Source organism: Podarcis tiliguerta, assembly GCF_965153285.1.
Source record: "Podarcis tiliguerta genome assembly, chromosome: Z".
Lineage (NCBI taxonomy): Eukaryota > Metazoa > Chordata > Lepidosauria > Squamata > Lacertidae > Podarcis > Podarcis tiliguerta.
The window spans coordinates 15,886,648-15,906,696 of NC_139553.1; the positions used below are offsets into that span (position 1 = coordinate 15,886,648).

Below are 20,049 nucleotides of genomic sequence, written 5' to 3' on the forward strand. Positions count from 1 at the left end.
TCTCAGGCAGGCAGGCAAGTTCCAAAGCAAATGAGCTTTAGTCTTCCAGGAACCTATTGCAGCAAGGCAAGTTGCTCAGACCGAAGCCTCTGGTCCCAAAGCTTGCCTTTATAGGGCCTGGTGGATTGCTCAAGTCAAGTTGCTGGACTTGGCTTGCAGCCTAGATGGCACCCTTGAGAAACACAGATTTTCAGCAGAAAAAAATATACCCCAAATAGCACTGGAGGAAAGGCACTGGCATCTAGATCACCACTAGAATCTCTGGTCGAGTCAAAACAGTACCACCCACCTTGTGACGTTTGAATTTGAGTGTGATGCCCTTGCTCATTGCCAGTATATCTGTTGAGTGGGTGGATTGTTGAATCTCTTGCTTTCTGGCTCAGGAATCCACCTTAGGAATTTCATGATAGCAGGCTAATCTCTCCTGCTTTTACTCACACGGGGTTGTACGTATCCAACAAACTTCTCCTCAGAGGAAGTTGAAAGTCAGGGAATCAAGTCCACTGCTTTCAGCCGGGCTGCTCTGAATATGACTGATGTTGGGTTCAGTCCGTGGCACTGTGAGCACTTAACATCATGTCCATGAGAGATGCATGTGGGTGGAGCCAGATATAAAGTGGGTGGGGCAGATTTGAAAAGTGGGCGGGGCAGCCTCTTTTCTCTCTTGCATTCTTACCAACCCCCCTTTCTCTCTCCATCCACACCTGATTTTTCTCTCCTTGTTGCCTACATGGAACTAGGCCTCGGCCTGCCTGAAATTAAGCTCAGGCTAGTCCACCCTGGTTCTAGAATGCCCATCCCAGTGGTCCGAATTCCACCTTGACTACAGCACATGACCCAGTATAACATTTTTTAACGCGTCCCAAGTCTGACCCCGCTGACATAAACAGCACTGGGTTATTAACAACAGAGCAACCGATAGAAAACGTGCCATTGAACATTGTGTCGAGGCCTCATCTGACTGGAAACAGTCAAACGACTAAAATCAAAGGGGCCTTTCTTGAAGACAATAACGTGGAATTCAGCACAGGCCCACAGCTGGGGTGGGGGTGGGGGAGATCTGCGCCATTAGCTTCTTCCCTCTGACGTCTGAGGCCTGCCTGGATTATTGTTCTGACAGGTTTCTTTCCCACATTGCTGGACCAGTTGAGAGAATGGGACAGGAATGCAGAAAATTGTCATTTTTAAAATCATAGCAGCAATTCCAAAAGCTCTTGTGTGGGGACACATTAAAGATTTCAACATCATCATCATTATTATTTATAATAACAAGTGAGCAGAGCATTGCTGTTGAGCCCATGTCCTGCTTGCTGACTTCCTCTTCGAGGCAACTAGTTGGCCACTGTGAGAACAGGGTGCTGGACTAGATGGCCTTTTGTGCTGATCCCACAGAGCTCTTCTTCACTATGGTAGTTAAGAAAGGAGCCTCCATCTTCAAAGTTAGTCTATCTCTGAATACAGTGGTACCTCAGGTTACATACGCTTCAGGTTACAGACTCCGCTAACCCAGAAATAGTGCTTCAGGTTAAGAACTTTGCTTCAGGATGAGAACAGAAATCGTGCTTTGGCGGCGCGGCTGCGGCAGGAGGCCCCATTAGCTAAAGTGGTGCTTCAGGTTAAGAACAGTTTCAGGTTAAGAACAGACCTCTGGAATGAATTAAGTTCTTAACCCGAGGTACCACTGTACTGAAATGAAACCCCCATGTCCAGAGGCAGTCTACCTCAGCAAGAAGGGCAGCCCTACCTGGAGATGCTACCAGGGATTGAACCTGGGACTTCCTTCATGCAAAGCAGACCCTTTACTCTTGAGGTACAGCCTAAAATTAATAACCTAGTCCTCATGGTTCTGAACACAGTGGTACCTCGGGTTAAATACTTAATTCGTTCTGGAGGTCCGTTCTTAACCTGAAACTGTTCTTAACCTGAAGCACCACTTTAGCTAATGGGGCCTCCCGCTGCCGCCGTGCTGCTGGAGCACGATTTCTGTTCTTATCCTGAAGTTCTTAACCTGAAGCAAAGTTCTTAACCTGAAGCAATATTTCTAGGTTAGCGGAGTCTGTAACCTGAAGCGTATGTAACCCGAGATACCACTGTACTGAGCAACAACCATTCACTCAGTCTCTTGCTTGGGGACTTCCCACAATGGTTGACCACTGTGAGAACAGGATTCTGGACTGGATGGTACCTTTTTGACCTGATCCAGTGGCCAAGTCATATTACCTGTGGTTAATACCTGTGGTTAATGAAAGTGAAAGACCCTTTTCAGATGGACCAGAGTGTTTGATCTATTCATCTGTCTGCCGTTGCTGCAGAGGAAGGAGAAACATGGTGAAGGTTATTTCTTAACTGGCTCAAGTCCCAGCGAATCCATTACATGATGAGCAAGTGTCTGTGGAGAAAAGTGTCTCCCCGCCCCACCCCTTTGCGTGCATGGATTGTTCTGAAGACCTTGTACCTGTGATCCCTTTTGCACTGTTGTGTGAAGGGCTTTGATCCAAAAATAGGGAGAATTATAGATGTGGCTGATGAAGAGTAGGCTCAAATGGACCTCAGCTCGTGTGTGTGCATGTAAGGGGAGAGGCAGATGTCATTCCTGTCCCCAGGTAGTTGTCCTTTGCCTATATGACATGGCTACCAGCCACGATGCCTATGCTCTGCCTCCATGGTTAGAGACAGTATTGCTTCTGAAGTAAGAAAACTGGAAACTGCGGGGCGTGGGGAGGGTGCTCTTGTGCTTGAATCCTGGTACTGGCTTTTCCATAATGGGCACCTGGTTGGCCATAGTTAGAACAGGATGCTGGACTTGGTGGACCGCTGGCCTGATCCTGCAGGGTTCTTGTTATCGTCGCATCTCGGTATCCACATTTCCATGAGTGCTGCTGCATATTACCTTCAGGGCTGCCTTGTCCTGTACGTCCCGAGTTGATCAATGAGCTCATTTGTGAAGCAACTATTAGTGACCCCACTTGGGCCAGAAGCGTAACTTGTGCCAACGATAAAGCATGCCCTTCAGTGTCATGGGTCTGACTCTGTGGAACTCCCTCCCACTGGAAGTCAGCCAAGCACCATCCCTGCTAAGTTTGAGGTTAAAAGTTTTTGATTGCAATCCAGTGTGGAGATATGAAGAGCTGCTGCATTTAAGATTAACAGACAAACGATCAGAAACTGAAATTGACAGTCACGACCCATTGACTGGAAAATGCAGGGGTGCTTTGCTTAATTTTGTTTTTCATTTTGATTTTCAAAGAGGTTTGCAGGAAATGTCCATAAATAATCAGCCAAAGTGTTTGCTCCAGCTCCAGCCAAGATTATTCCTCTGTTGACTAGTAAATCCAAACAGTGCCTTGTGGGGACAATTAACCAATTGTTTCTTCAATACAAATGAGGCTTTTTCATTTTTATTTTTTTAATGGGACCTTTCATGAGCAAAATATTTCACATGATCCTTGCTCAATACAGCAGCAGAAGCTGCTCGGTCCTGCCTCACACTCAACCCCCCCCCCCCTGCTTGTTTTGGGATGCATCTATTGCAGTGCTTTATGTTTTGATTTTTTAAAACATCTGCTCCTGTCCAAGGCGGCTCCATCGTTGGGATTGCACCGTGAGTCATTGTGTTTTGCACACGCAGAGAGAGCTCAGCTGATGTCATGCTGGCAGCCGTTATCCTTTTGTGAGACATTGAGTTTGGAGCGGCTTCCTTGTGGGTGCAAAGAAGGACAGAGGGCCTTCTCTGATTGCCTCACTGAAAAGAATTATCATGGAGATTGGAAAGGTTCAGAAAGGGGCAACTGAAATGACGATGGGGATGGTGTGACTTCCCTGTGAGGAAGGGTTGCAGCATTTGGGACTTTTCTGTTTGGAGAAAAGGTGAATAAGAGGCGACATGATAGAAGTTTATGAAATCATGTGTGGACTGGAGAAAGGGGATGGAGAAAAGTTTTTCTTCCTCTGTTATAGCACTTGAACTCATGGGCATTCAATGAAGGTGGGTGTTGGAAGATTCAGGACAGATGCAAGAAAGAACTCATTCACACAGTGCAGTTAAACTATGGAAGACAATGATGGCCGCCAACTGGAGTGGCTCTAAATGAGCATTGAACAGATTCATGGAGAAAATGGTTATCAATGGCTACTTGCCACAGTGGCTACACTCTGCCTCCATAGAGGCAGCTATACTTCTGAATTACCAGGTGCTGGAAAGCATAGGAGGGTAGAGTCCTCTTGTGCTCAAGTCCTGCTTGCAGGCTTCCCATTGGGGCATCTGGTTGGCCATTGTAAGAACAGGATGCTGGACTAGATGGTCAACTGGCCTGATTAAGCAGGCTCTTCTTATGTTTCCTCTCTCTGTGTGTGTGGTCTGCTGGTCCTGAACATGATATACAAAGTTTGGGTGTACATTGCAATTCTGCATGAAGTATAGAATGTAGAACTTTGCTTCCTGACTTCCACTTTTAAAACACTCAAACCCAAGTTTCTGGTGAGCTGCGTAATTTTTCTAGTGATCAAGAGAAGAGCTACACTGACATAGTTTCCATGACTACCAAAGTCAGAGTTATTATTTCCGTCCTCTAAGGAACTCAGTGTGATGGACATAGTTCCTCGCATTCTATTTTATTCTTCACAACAACTCTTAGATGTTGGTTAGGTGGAGAGTGTGCAGTCTAAAGTCCCCTAGTGAACTTCATGGCTGAATGAGGATTTCAACCAAGGTATCTCTTAGGCCTGGGAGATATATCAATATATCGCCCAGGACTGGTATGAGGAGCAGACTGCAATGTTGGCTTCACGCAGCAGTATATCGCTGGTGAAACTACCACCGCTCCTGAGTCCCTCTGCTAGCCAGTTCCTCTACCCCTTTCTGCCCTCATACTGTGCAGAGGGAGAAAAAAGGTGCATCAGTGAGGTACTGATACAACTTGTTCCTCCCTCTGCATCTTTAAACTGCTTGGCTGAGGAGTGTGTGGTTGTCACTCCCCTCAGCTGAGCAGTTAAAGGATCCCCCAGCCTGGCACTGGCTCCCGCTCAGGGCGGTGGGAATGACAATACCAGGGATGGCTCAGCTGGGGATCAGGAGCCTTGTCGCACCCCAGCTGAGCTGTACAAACAAGCCACCTTGTCCCAGCCCACTAGGTGCTAGGGTGAAACCGCCTCAGCTCCCACAGTGAGAGCTGCAGCAATTTCACCCGGTGCCTCACAGGCTGAGGCCAGTGCAGCTTGTCTTTCCAACTTCATGGTATATCGCCAGACCGTGATGTTTGGCTGGTGATATACCGCGATGTTGAAAAGCTGATACTGCCAAGCCCTAGTCTCTCTGGTCCAAATGCAACATTCAAACCACTACACCACACTTCCTTTCAAATGATCATATGCTACCTAGTGGAAACGTTAAATGATAATCCCTTGTCGTGATGGCTTGGCTGGTTAGAGGATAGAGAGAGGTATGAACAAACGGGCCTATTGCACAGAGGTAAAAATTATATTTACTGCTCTGGCCACTTCTGCCTCTGATTGACATGTTGCCTTCAGAATGTGGTCCTGAAGGAACTGTTGCCCTGAGGTTGGAAAAGTGCTTTTTCTCTATGGCAGCAGTCATATTGCCCCACTTTACAGATAGAAAGAAACTGGAAAGTATAAGATCGAAAGGGAGGTGTGTGTCCAACCAGGACTTTCATGGGGTATGAACCACGGATCTTCAAAGTCTGACACACTCAGTGTTTTGGACTACGTTGATATGGAGAGAGCTGATGTCAAGTTTCCAAAATCTGTCATTGTGAGAAACAAACACATTAGTTGCTTACCAACTGATTTTAAACACACTTTACAGTGACTCAACTGAAGAAATCTCTCTGAATATTTAGCAAGGATCTTGGGTATCTGTCGGCTTCCTCTTTGCATTTGAGGCATAAAATAGATTCATCCCTTGAAGGGGATGCTTGATGCAGTTAAAATAAATTCCTTTTAAATGTCCTGTTTGTCTTGAAGCCTCACGAGTGAAGAAATTAGGGCTGTGCACCAGATTTGGCTGAAGGCCAAAGCCCAAACTCGGGCCAGTTTGCAGAGATCCAGGCTTTGGCCAAGTGTTGTGAAAACCCACTGCAGAACCGTTATTGAGCATTACAGTGGTACCTCGGGTTACAAACACCTTGGGTTACAAACACTTTGGGTTACAGACTCCACTAACCTGGAAGTAGTACCTCAGGTTAAGAACTTTACCTCAGGATGAGAACAGAAATCGCACGGTGGCGGCAGCAGCGGGAGGCTCCATTAGCTTAAAGTGGTACCTCAGGTTAAGAAGGGTTTCAGGTTAAGAACAGACCTCTGGAACGAATTGAGTTCGTAACCAGAGGTATACTGTATTGTGCAAGGCATGGAAGAGGTGGAAAGAGAAAATATTTTCTCCATCATAAGAACTCATGGACTAGAATCCATGAAGATGGAGGTTGGAAGATTTCAGGAGACATAAAAGGAAGGATTCTTCACACAGTGCAGAGTTAAACTGTGGAATTCCGAAAGGACACAGTGAAAGCCATCAACTTGGATGGCTTTAAAGAAGGATTGGGCAAATTCATGGAGGAGGAGGAGGAGGAGGCTATGCATGGCTACTAACCATGGTGGCTATGCTCTCCCTTCATTGTTAGAGGAGAAATGCTTCTGAATATGAGTTGCTGGAAACAACAGGAGGGGAAAGGGTTGCTCTTTCACTCAGGTCTGCTTGTGGGTTTCCATTGGGGCATCTGTGATAACAGGATGTTGGGCTAGATGGGTCACTGGCCTGATCCAGAAGGCTCTTCTTATGCTATCTTGGGTTGGAAGTAGAAGCTTGTGCTGAGCACACCTGTTTCCAGCAGAGAAATATGGGTGCACTCAAAATTGATAAGGATTGACCTCTCCACTCACCAGCTCACCACAGGGAGTGCCCTGGAGAGGCAGCATTCAGCAGGATTGGATCACCAGCTGGTGAGCAGAGGGCTCAATCCTGCAGGTTTCCAGGGAGGTGGAGGCACAGCATCTCCTTCCCCTTCCCAATCACATTAATTAGGAGTTTAAAAACCCTGATTAAGCATTAGCCTTGCGAGGGAATGATTTCAGGACTGGATCCAGGTAGATTTGGGTGTTCCCTTGGTCAGGGCAATTTGGGAACCTGGATCGAGTTGGATGGACTGTGCACCATCCGGGGGGGGGAATTGTACCCTTTATTCCTTTCCAAGTGCTTGAAATAATAGCAGTATAGTTTAAACTCTTTAAAGCTTACTATTCCCATCCCTGGGTTTCATCCCCCACTAATCTTTGGTTTTAGTACCTTGTTGCACCATTATTATGATATTGTTTTTAAAAAGCTTTTCTGTGCGGCCACAGAGAAGACTTTCTCTGTGCCCAGACTGGGATTAATCTCTTGTCTCTTACGTATTTCGCAACCTGGAAAAATGAGAATTACAGATCACACTGAATTAAAATATCTTTTGTTTTAGCCAGGCAGCTATTTTAGCTGTGGAAAATGTGAAGTTGCTGGCTCCACTACTCCCACCCCCCGCAGTTGCCTGGAAGGTTTGATATCCAGGAAATTAAGTACAGTAAAACAAAACAGAAGCAAAGGCCCCTGGGATGGTTCATCCACCATTCTGCCCTCATTGCTCCCAGTAACATTTTTGGGAGGTCAGGTTTAAAAGCTGGATACAAGGCGAGGTGGAATGAGGTTGGGCTGGATCTGAGGCTGTGCTTTGGGGAATACCGAGCTCTGAATATGCTTCTTTAAGAAGGATATTGATAAGCTGGAAGGTGTGCAGAGGCGGGCAGCCAAGATGATAAAGGGTATAGAAACCAAGCCTTATGAGGAATGGTTGCAGGAGCTGGATATGTTTAGCCTGGAAAATAGGAAACTGAGAGGAGATGTGATAGCCATCTTACATACATACATCCACGCAACATTTTATTTTTATGCTGCCTTTCCATAGTTGAGGCATGTTCAAGGTGGCTTACAACATGAAAAAACTCTTAAAAGTTGTCATAAATAAAACATACAAACCAAATCAAACAATTTCCACATAAATCATAATAAGATCTAAAATAAAGGTGCAAAAAATTAATAGCAATAATAGCAACAACCCTCCCAACTAAAGCCCCTTAAGTCTGTTCAGCAGCCTCAGCTTTTGTAGCTGGAGTCATTCTGGGCCCCGCCAGGCCAGGTGGGAAAAGGTCTACAAGGCAGGAAGCTGGTCTTCCAAGACTTGGTCTTCCAAGACCAAGTGATATATATCTGAGGGGCCATCACTCGGAAGTCAGAGCAAGCTTTCCCCCCTGCTGCTCCAGAGGGTAGGACCTGAACCAATGGATTCAAATGACAAGAAAGGAGGTTCCAGCTAAACATCAGGAAGAACTAAGTGCTGTTCCACAGTGGAACAGATGGCCCCTGAAGCTGGTGGACTTTGGATATTTTTTCCACAGAGGTTGGGTGACTATGTGCCAGGGATTCGTTAGCTATGCATTGCAGGGGGTTGGACTGAGTGGCCCTTGGGGTCCTTCCAATGCTGCGATTCTAAGTTGCTCCAGCCAAGAACAAGCCGGAGCTGAGACCTTTCTATAGTAGTAGCACCAGTTGCAGCCTGGTTCCTAGCAGTACCCATGTCACAATATGATGCTCCAATTAAAGGGACCCAGTTTTCTCTTGTCATTGCCTACTGGACGCGGGTGGGTTAAACCACAGAGCCTAGGGCTTGCCGATCAGAAGGTCGGCGGTTCGAATCCCCACGACGGGGTGCGCTCCCATTTTTTTTTGGTGCCTGCTCCTGCCAACCTAGCAGTTCGAAAGCACGTCAAAGTGCACGTAGATAAATAGGTACTGCTCTGGCGGGAAGGTAAATGGCGTTTCCGTGCGCTGCTCTGGTTCGCCAGAAGCGGCTTAGTCATGCTGGCCACATGACTCGGAAGCTGTATGCCGGCTCCCTCGGCCAATAAAGCAAGATGAGCACCGCAACCCCAGAGTCGGCCACGACTGGACCTAATGGTCAGGGGTCCCTTTACCTTTTACTGTTACAAAACAGGACAGATAAATGGAAGTCATTCTTTACACCGTGCATAGTTAAACTGTGGAATTTGCTCCTGCAAGAAGCAGTGATGGCCACCAATAGAACATCCTTTTATCATGAAAGCAAGCGTCACATCCACCCCATTTCCCTTGTGTTGGTTCCCCACAAGGGAACCAACACAAGCGAAATCTCGCTTCATAAAACATAGTAATCAGCTAAGCGAATATCCTCCTAAACGTAAGGAAATAAAAAATTACAACTTAAACTCAACTAAAAAGGGGGGGGGGAGTTGTATCCAGTACTAGACCTACTCAGAGTAGACCCATTGAATTCAATGGGCATGACTAGCTTAAGCCTGTTAGTTCCAATGGATATACTCTAACAGGGCTAAGTTAGTCACACCCATTAAATTCTGTAGATCTGAATAGGGCTAGCACCGGATGCAACCCATTAATTCCACATTTATAAATAATGTGATTCCTGCATTGCAGGGGGTTGGACTAGATTATCATTGGGCTCTTGCAATTCTGTGATTGTCAACCAGGCAATGTCCAGGTAAATAAACACGTATATTTCTCTTTCCCATTCTGGGTCTATCTGGAACAGGCCCTTGAGCCTTAGTGTGCTTTGAAAGAAACATTAGCCCTGGAGGAGAGTAGGCGAGCGTGTATTGCAATCCCCCCAGGAGTTGCAGGCGGTGTAAGCTGCCTTACTTTTATCTGCTTAGCAGGTATTAAAATATCCCACAGGTTGATGTGACAGTGAAGCAGCTCCATAGAAGAGGAATTCATATTCAGAATGTATTTTTTCTAATGCTGTATTGGATGTTGGATTTTCCTTTTTTTAAAAAGGAGATAATTATTCTCCATGTGGTAGAAAAGATTGGCACAGGACGGGTGTCATCAGAGTTAATGGGAAACGATGACTTTTTCAGCTCTGCCTGTAATCCAGCTGCATTGCCTTTTATGGCTTCAGCTGGCCTTTAATTGAGTATGGTAACCTGGCTAAGATACTCTGAGTAGATCTACCAAAAATTATGGGCATGACTTAACTGAGACCCAGAAATATCAGAGCACAAGTTAGACAACCCAAAAAATGTTCCCCTTTCCAGTTAGGGCTGGGGTGGCCAATGTGGTGCAACTCCCATCATTCCAGGCTAACATCTGGAGGCAGAGGTGTAGTGGTCTAGGGTCGTAGACCCATTGCTGTTTCTGAAGCTAGGTCCCTGCCTCCTAGAGCTTTCCAATTAATATGTCATTGGAGCCCATCAGAATTGAAAGGAGGCGAGTCAGCCACTGAGTTTGGGCTCCTAGGGTCGCTCTGGAAAAGGTGGGTAGAAAGGACACTTGAGGAGTTGTGTTTGCTCTAAAGCTAAGCGTTTAGGGACATTGAAAACATAAGGGGCTCCAGTTTCAACAGAATGGGGTGCAAGTTCTGTTACATACAATGGAACTTCAGAAGATGGAACTTCATAATATTTCATTTTCCATAATGAAAGTGTTGAAAGAATGAAATACCATGGCCATTAGGTTACCAGTTAAGGTCCTTTTAAACAAATTCTCAGGTTAAAAATAAAGCCATGAGACAATTAAAAATATATGAAAATATATTTGTTCAAGAAAATATAATGACAAAAGGATTAATGTCATATTTGTATAAATCTATTATAGAGGTTCCATTTTGCTCTCAGCAAAATTTGGGAAGCTGTGGGAATTGAACAGGAATTTAAAAATCGAAGAAGAGGCTATGGGTAAAAGCACTATATAAATCTATATGGTCAACAACAAAACAAAGAGCACTTAAAATTTTGCACAACTGGTACAGTGGTATCTTGGTTTTCAAACTTAATCCGTTCCAGTAGTCCATTCGACTCCCGAAACCATTCGAAAACCAAGGCGTAGCTTCTGATTGGCTGCAGGAGCTTCCTGCACTCCATTGGGAGCTGCGGAAGCCGTGTCAGAAATTTGGTTTCCGAAAAACGTTCGCAAGCCGATTTGTTTGGGAGCCAAGCCATTCAAGTACCAAGGTATCACTGTACTTTACATCAAGACGCATATTCTATATAAAACCGAATAGTTATCCCATGTGTTCGAGAGGATGTCCCATTATAAGGACATAGCATATGTGGTGATAGTGTCCAAAAATATAAATATTTTGGTAAAGTGTATTTACAGAAATGTCTTTAATTAAAAGCATTTCCGATTACTTCAGGACTAACTCTACTTCATTTGTATAGTCATGATATGCTGCAAATTAGAAATAAGGAGCTCATAACACATTTATTAACCGCTACAAGAACAACCATTGCCAGGACATGGAAATCATTGCAATTATTAACGGTGGACCAATAGTATAATGCAATTTGGTTAACAGCATTATTGGAAAAACTGACACAAAAATTAAAATTAGCAAGAGGCCAAAAGAAACATGACTGTTTTTATGCAGTTTGGTATTATTTTATTGATTATACGAACAATGAGGCATACAGCAGAACAGTACCTATAGTTTACACTGTAGTTTGACTTGCATGAAGCATGTTTTAATTTTCTTCCTTACTCCCTATAAATTCCTATAAACCCCTATAACTTAACATTGTTATTGATTCAAAAAACCTTTTATTAATGATCAAAAATCTAAGCATATACATTATTAAACATCATTTAACACAACTTGATAACATATTGAGAAACGTTTATCTGAGGGTATACAGTTTTATTTTAAATCTCATTTTGTGTAAGTGTTGCATATCATATGTCTAAATGTGATAAATAAATATAGAGCAAACAGGTGTACATACGTTTTTGTCTCAGTACAGTTCCTTAATAACTCTTTGCTATGGTTTTACAACAGCACTTTCATGACGGCAGAAAAGCTCAGCAGCATATCGAAACTTGCTGGAAGCAGCTTGAATCGGTGAGTTAAAAAAAACAAACCCTCCTGACATTGGTGGGTCTCACACAGGGGTTTCACACAAGGGAGGGTCTCAGACAATCTCCATGAGGTCCAGGAACATTCTTTCCAGAAGAGGCAAGTCAAGTGGATTAGGTGTTGTGCTCCTGAGCCATATCTTATTTTATTAATTCTTTATTTCACTACATTTATATACTGCTTGATTGCAGTTTATGTGAGGAGCAAAACATCAAAATCATAACTGAAAGCCCATTTCAAGCATTCCAAAGATAATTAGTGAAAAGAGATTAAAACGCATAGCTTTCTACATAAGCTTGCTTAAACAAAACATTTTTTTTGAAAAGGGTACAGCAATGCCTGATGTCAAGAGACAGAGAATTCCTTGCTCAAACCTTATTCCCTCCCATTATTGTTATTGTTATTTACATTTGTATCCCACCTTTCCTCCAAGCAGCTCAAGGTGGCTTAGATAGTTTTCCTCCTCCCCATTTAATCCCCACAATCACCCTGCGATGTATGTTAGACTGAGAGGTCACACCCAGCTGGCCCAAACTTCATGGCCTAGTAGACTGGATTCGAACCCTGATCTCCCAGGTTCTAGTCTGGCCACTCTAACCGCTATGCAACACTGCCTTTCCCTTAACAGAGTAAAAGAAGATTTGAAAGGGACTGCAAAGAAGCGGACAGGGCACAGCAGTATTTCGAAAAGATGGACGCCGATATCAATGTAACAAAAGCAGACGTCGAAAAGGTAAACAAAAAAAAAAAATGGAGGCAGGAGATTTTGGAACTTTCTGCGAAGAGGGATTACATGTTATAAACCACTTGGGAGTCGTAGTTCTGTGAGGGAAATACGGGTGCCTCCTATCAACTATCTGCGCCCAGGATTCTTTGGGGGAAGCCATGACTGTTGAAAGTTGTATGATACTGCTGTAAATTGGAATCATGACAACTGTTAGTATATTTTATTGATTGATTGAGATCAAGGTGACGTAAATGCTCTCCCCCTTCTTAATTGATTCCCACAACAACCCTATAAGGTAGGTCAGGCTGAGAGGCAGTGACTGTCCCAGGGTCACCCAGTAAGCTGAACCCTGGTCTTTCCCAACCACTACACCGTACTGGCTGTCAGAACAGAGGTCTTAGCTATCATCTCACTGTCCTCACAGAGACAGAAGTTGCCCCAATGCTGTTTTAAAAGAAAGTCACACACAAGCTTCAAAGCTAACTGAGCTCCCAAACGGACTGAGCACTTGCAAAACAGATAACTTCCAGTATGTGTTGGTTACTGCTGATTTTGAGAAAGCCAGGTCCGTTTCTGGTGATTGCATCCATAGCGCTCCTCTGGGAATTTCGATATTTCAGACATGGCTTGCTAAAAATAGCCAGGGTGCTCTTCTCAGCTAGAAATAAACTGCAACAAGGGCTAATCTCCATAACTTTTCTGGAGGAGCAAATTCCAGAAGGCATGTAGCTGCATTTGTCCCCCTATTAGGAAAGCTTGCAGCATTTGGGACTTATTCATGCAGCAATTAATTAAACTGTGAAGCCTGCTGCCACAGGAGCAAGCATTACTGCCACAGGAGGCAGTAATGGGCACAACTTGGATGGCTTTAAAAGGGGTTGGGCAACCTCATGGAGGAGAGGGCTGTCGATGGACAACCTCCATGGTCAAAGCGGGTGTTGGGGTGCATATGCCTATGTTTTTGTTCAAATTATTCAGAACCATGAGGACTAGGTTATTAATTTTAGGATGTACCTCAAGAGTAAAGGGTCTGCTTTGCATGAAGGAAGTCCCAGGTTCAATCCCTGGTAGCATCTCCAGGTAGGGCTGCCCTTCTTGCTGAGGTAGACTGCCTCTGGACATGGGGGTTTCATTTCAGTACAGTGGTACCTCGGGTTAAGAACTTAATTCATTCCGGAGGTCCGTTCTTAACCTGAAACTGTTCTTAACCTGAAGCACCACTTTAGCTAATGGGGCCTCCTGCTGCCGCTGCGCCACCAGAGCACGATTTCTGTTCTCATCCTGAAGCAAAGTTCTTAACCCGAGGTACTATTTCTGGGTTAGCGGAGTCTGTAACCTGAAGCGTTTGTAACCTGAAGCGTCTGTAACCCAAGGTACCACTGTATTGTGGTTCAATGACCTTCACTAAGGCCCACATTACTTCCCACTGACCATGGAATTTTGACCCCAAAATGGCCAAAAAGAAATATGGAAAACCCTCTGCAAAAGGCAAACAGGGAGGGGGGAAATGCTCTCTCCTCTGTCTGACCTCCCCACCCCCAGTGGTATCTGGTGAAACAGCTGCCACAAACCAGCAAAACATGAAAAAGTAAGGCTTGTTTAAGGCTGCTTATGAGTTTACAGTACTACATGCAGGTCTGCCTGTTTGGATATCTGAATCTGCGATCTATAGGGAGGTTTGGGTACTAATTCCTTGTGTTTGGATATGCGAATTTTCATATAACAAGTGTTTGGATAGCGAGAGCTGCCTGTACATCCCAATATGGACATGCCTTTCCCTTTGTTAAATTCTTGGCTTGCTTGGGATCCAGCAACTAGATACAAACCAGTCTCCTCCTATCTCACCGCATTTCTTTGAAATGCAAAGCGGGGGGGGGGGCACTTTTGCTCCCCACACCCTAAATGTAAGCCTGTGCTGTTCGCTGCCAGCTTTAAACTTGCCAGAATCTCTCCCACCCCCAAATACAAAGCTGGACCACATCAGATTGTCATTCCAAGGAGCATCACAGCTATCAAAACAGTGGCCTGTGTTTGGGCATTTAATTTTGTCAGAAATTATAAATAATGCCAAAGAAACAATTGCTCGTTGTCCAAAATTTCACTGAATATTTTCTAAGATACCAATGAATTGGTCTTATGTATCATCTTGGCAGCTCAAATAGTAATAGCAACTGAATGGAAAGCAGCCCAAAACCTTACACTGACTGCTTGGTGCCACTCAATCTGGAATGTAGCAATAATGGAGAAAACTCTGCATATTTTGAGATTTTGACAAGGACTAGAACCTCCAGGTGCTTTCCACAGGATTTGACATTCCTTTACAACATAGGCAACAGAGCCATTATTTTCAAGGCAGCCCTCGTCAGAAGCCAGGCAAATCTGGAACTAGACTTTCATAATATTTTGTTATGGTTTTTTGCATAATACAATAAAAAATAAACTAAATGAAAACATAAACTGAAAAAAGAAAGGAAAATGCAGAGTCCTCTCTCAAAGGTAGTGCTGAACCCTTGTCACCCACAGAAAGGGGTGGACCTTCCCATATCTCACCTGGGAGCTTTCTTCTCCCAGCCAGTCATCACCTTCATGTGTGTATAATCCCAATAATGGCTCAAAGCAGAGGAAACCAAGGAAAATAAAAGAGAAGAAGGAAGATAAAAATCTGGAACTTAACTTGATAATTTGATAACGCTGGTGTTCTTTACCTAGACTTGGTTATTAACCCCACATGCAACGGACTGTATTCACTCCGCAAGCCTATATTATAGGTTTTTCCATCTTTTAATTAGCATTAAAAAATAAGCACTCTACTTCATTTGAGGTTTCTAAGCAGAGGACCAGGTGGTCACTTGCCATGGATTCTTTAGCTGTGATTCCTTTGTTGTACTAGATAACCCTTGGGCATCCCTTCCAACTCTGCAGTTCTATGATTCCGTGATTTATCTGCTGTTATAACTCTTCTCTGTGTCCTATGTACAGTATAAAATGAAATAAAAATATTATCTATCTATCTATCTATCTATCTATCTATCATCTATCACTGGGGTTCTCCAGGCTTGTGCAACTAGTCATGCCAGTAGCCACTTCTGAATGCTGGGCCAATAAAATAGGAACTACACACAGAGAGAGCTGTATTTGCCTGCCTCCCTTTGGGTGCTTTGCCGTAAGCATGTGATGTGGGGCTCATCCTTACATAATTTGCAAGTGCAGAATAGGACATTGTTTAATCAAGGGACTGCTGTGATAGTTTGGGGGAAGAGGGGGAGGCAAGCAGGAGGAGGGAAGCTTGGAGGGGGTAGTTTAGCAATAACCCAGAAGCCGCTCAGTTTCCAGAGGATGATGCAACAGAATCATTCTCTCTCTCTCTCTCTCTCTCTCTCTCTCTCTCTCGTGTTTATTTAGGAAGTTTTTAGACAGTTGGGAAAAAAGTAGTTCCTTTTTTCTTTTTTTTTTAGGAAGCTGCCTTGAACAGAGTCAGACTGTTGGTTCATCTAGCTCAGTATTCTCTACACTGACGGGCAGCAACTGTCCAGGGTTTCAGGCAGGGGACATTCTCATCTCTCCTGGGACCGTCTGCATGCAAAGGAGATGCACTGCCATTGCCCTATAGTGCTGGAAGGTTCTAGTCCTCATGGTTCTAAAATAATTTTGTTGTCGTTTAGTCGTGTCTGACTCTTCATGACCCCATGGACCAGAGCACAGCAGGCACTCCAGTCTTCCATTGCCTCCCGCAGTTTGATCAAGCTCATGCTGGTAGCTTTGAGAGCACTGTCCAACCATCTCGTCCTCTGTCGTCCCCTTCTCCTTGTGCCCTCCATCTTTCCCAACATCAGGGTCTTTTCCAGGGAGTCTTCTCTTCTCATGAGGTGGCCAGAGTATTGGAGCCTCAGCTTCAGGATCTGTCCTTCCAGAGAGCACTCAGGGCTGATTTCCTTCAGAATGGATGGGTTTGATCTTCTTGCAGTCCATGGGACTCTCAAGAGTCTCCTACAGCACCATAATTCAAAAGCATCAATTCTTCGGTGATCAGCCTTCTTTATGGTGTCTAGCTCAGTACAGATTTTATTTGCTTGGCTCTCTCACCCTCCACATTCCCAAATTCTTCCTGGCCCTGAGACCAGATCTCTTGCTGGCTTCATTCAGAGACGGCTGCTGTTTTTCTCCACCGGCTTGATGACCTACTTTGCGTATTGTCTGAGCCCATTTTTGGAAGTGACACCCTAGCTTGCTTCTCCATGTGTCTGATTACTTTAGTAGAGCGTATATTGTTCCCTTAGGTGTGCAGACACATATTTCTTTGCATCTCTGGGGAGCGCCAACATTGTCCAAAAGTGATGTGTTTGTTTGAATTATATATTTGTTTCTTCTTTTTTGCTTAATTAAGAGCTGTGAGTCATTCCACCTGCCCGAGTGGGTGAATTAAGCGGGGGCGGGGCAAGTTTTTCCTGTGTACATCATCACTCAGTTCATAGTTATAAACTATGGGACTCACTCCCGCCAACCAAGATGGCTTTAAAAGAGCATTGGACAAATTCATGGAGGAAGATAAGACTGTCAGTAGCTGCTAGCCCTGATGGCTATGCTTTGCCTACACAGTTGAAGGCAGTATAATTAATTTAATTAATTGTGTAAACTGCCCTTCACCCAAATATCACAGGGCAGTTCAATAAAAACAAGAACTATGACAGAAACAAACCAATAACCCGCCTCCCGCAAATATATTTAAAATGTTAATCAGCATTCCCCAAACAGGGAGCCACCACAGAAAAGGCCTATTCTCGTGTTGCTTCCCTTCATATATCACATGGAGGAGGTACGCTAAGAAGGGCCTTAGATGTTGATTGCAGGGTCCAGGTCAGTTCATATGGGGAGAGGTGGTCCTTGAGGTATTGCGGTCCTGAACCATTTAAGGCTTTATAGGTCAAAACCAGCACTTTGAATTGGGCTCAGAAACTAATTGGCAGTCAGGGCAGTTGGGCAAGGATCGGTATCATATACTCAAACTATCTTGGCCCAGCGAGCAACCTGACCACCAAATTCTGCACCAGCTAAAGTTTCCCAGCCTCCTTCAGAGGCAGTCCTAAGTATAGCGTGTTGCAATGAATGCTCCTGAGTTGCTTATTTCCCAACGACGCCTCTGATCACCAGGTGCTGGAAGCCAGTGGCAGGCAAATTCTGTTTCCAGTTTTGCCCTTCCTCTGAGTTCTCCAAGGGTATCTGGCTAGACATTGACAGGAGACAGATGGGGGAAGTAGAAGAACGTTTGATCTAACCCAGTATTTAAATTTGCATTTACAGATGAATCTTAACAAAATCACTGTCTCCAAAACAGTAAACCCTGCCTGCAGGTGTCTGGGAATGAACCTGGGACCTTCTGCATGCAAAGCAGATGCTCTGACCCTGAGCTGTCAGCGGGGAGCACACAGCTTCCAAATTGTTGGGGCTGGTGCTTCTCAGGAATCTGCACAGCCCACTTCCTGGCCTTTACGATGGGTGTCTTGGGAAATGTTCCCATCCACCTTAACGCCTCCTCCCCCACATCTGCACTTGGTAAAGTTGAAAGTGCAAACATTTAACTCCAAGAAGTTTGCTTCCTAAACTCTGCTGGAGCGGCAAAAGCTGGCTGGCGGCAGTTTGGGGATATGAGCCTCTCAGCCGTTCTCCTTTTCAAGACCACAGGTTTCAGTTTTGCGTTTCAATTCTTTGCCCATTTTGGGGAAACAGCCTCTCTCTCCCCGGCTCACGAGACTCTCAGAACCTGCCCCCATTTATCTTCCCTTTTTTTCCCTTCGTCACTAGCTCAAAAGCTGCTCCTGAGCTTTGGATATCCTTATTGGGTCACTTGGTTCTTGAAGTTTTTAGAAAGCTGGGGGGTGGGAAGGAAATCTTGCAGGAAGCTGCCTTGAACTGAGTCAGACCATTGGTCCATTTAGCTCAGTATTGTCTGCACTGACTGGCAGCAGCTCTCCAGGGTTTCAGGCAGGAGACCTTCCTAGCCGTTGGGGATTGAACCCAGGGCCTGATGCATGCAAAACAGGTGCTCTGAGCTACGGCTTTCCCCCTGAATGAAGATCTCTGTGCCCCACCTTGAGCTCCTTGGACGAGAGGTGGCGCAAATGGGAGTTAATAAATAAAGCCAAGTCTCTGCTTGCACTGACATTTTAAAAGGGGCGCTCTTAGAAACACAAAGCAGAGTTTGCAATTGAACAGTGAGAAGAACAAGACGGTATTTATAGGAAAGGATGGTTCCTAACAGGAGTTACAGGAAAGGGTGGCTGTTTTTTCTCTCATCAAGCCTCAGTTGGTTAGAGCATGGTGTTTTGATAATGCCAAGGTTGCAGGTTTGATTCCTGCAATGCAGGGAGTTGGACTAGATGATCCTCAGGGTCCCTTCCAATGCTATGATTCTTTGATCACAATCTATGATCACATAGGGAGAGGCTGTAGCTCAGGGGCTGAGCCTCTGCTCTGCATGCAGAAGGTCCAGGTTTAAATCTGCAGCCCTGAAGAACCACTGCCAGCCAGCCCAAACAATCTTGAGTTAGATGAACCAATGGTCTGACTTGGTATTTGGCAGCTTTTTATTTATATCATTAGAAGCCAGCAGCAGTTCTGGGAGCTCCTGACCAGGCATTTAGTGGGTGAGTTTGAGGAGAGGCTCAGAGTGTTTTTCCTCTATTCCAGGGGTCAGCAGACTTTTTCAGCAGGGGGTCGGTCCACTGTCCCTCAGACCTTGTGGGGAGCCAGACTATATTTGGGGGAGGGAATGAATGAATTCCTATGCCTCACAAATAACCCAGAGATGCATTTTAAATAAAAGCACACATTCTACTCATGTAAAAACACCAGGCAGACCCCACAAATAGCCCAGAGATGCATTTTAAATAAAAGGACACATTCTACTCATTTGAAAACATGCTGATTCCCAGACCGTCCGTGGGTCGGATTGAGAAGGCGATTGGGCAGCATGCGGCCCCTGGGCCTTGGTTTGCCTAGCCATGTCTAATCAGACAACAAATATTGAAACTAAACCTCAGGAATAACTTTGTGACGTTCAAAAGTGCCATTCAAAAGTGGAATGGACTACCTTAGAAGGTGGTGGGCTCTCCTTCTTTGGAGGTTTTTAAGCAGGGGTTGATCTGTCATGGAAGTTTTAGTTGAGATTCTTGCACTGCAAGGGTTTGGATTAGATGACTCTTGGTGTCCCAACTCTACGACCATGTGATTCCACTCTGAAACTCAGGCTAAATAGCCTTTCCCTTTTTATGCCCCCCCCCCCCGACTTTACTGACCTGAAAGACATTAAATTGGACTGTCCCCCCCCCCCCTTTTTTTTTTTGTTCCAACACCTTTAAAATGGATCCAAGTCCA

The 20,049-nt window shown here is 44.8% G+C and overlaps 1 protein-coding gene across 25 annotated transcripts in view; it reads left to right on the forward strand.

Moving 5' to 3' along the window:
* The window catches only part of FNBP1 (formin binding protein 1), a 114,560-nt gene that overhangs the window by 51,698 nt on the left and 42,813 nt on the right, over positions 1 to 20,049 (forward strand). For all 25 annotated transcript variants that reach the window (XR_014507206.1, XR_014507207.1, XM_083423669.1 and 22 more), the window contains exons 5-6: positions 11,874 to 11,936; positions 12,580 to 12,684. Coding sequence is in view for 23 of the 25 variants with exons in the window: in XM_083423669.1 (XP_083279795.1) it covers positions 11,874 to 11,936; positions 12,580 to 12,684 (168 nt within the window). In the remaining 2 variants the exon portion in view is untranslated. The remainder of the gene's footprint in view (positions 1 to 11,873; positions 11,937 to 12,579; positions 12,685 to 20,049) is intronic.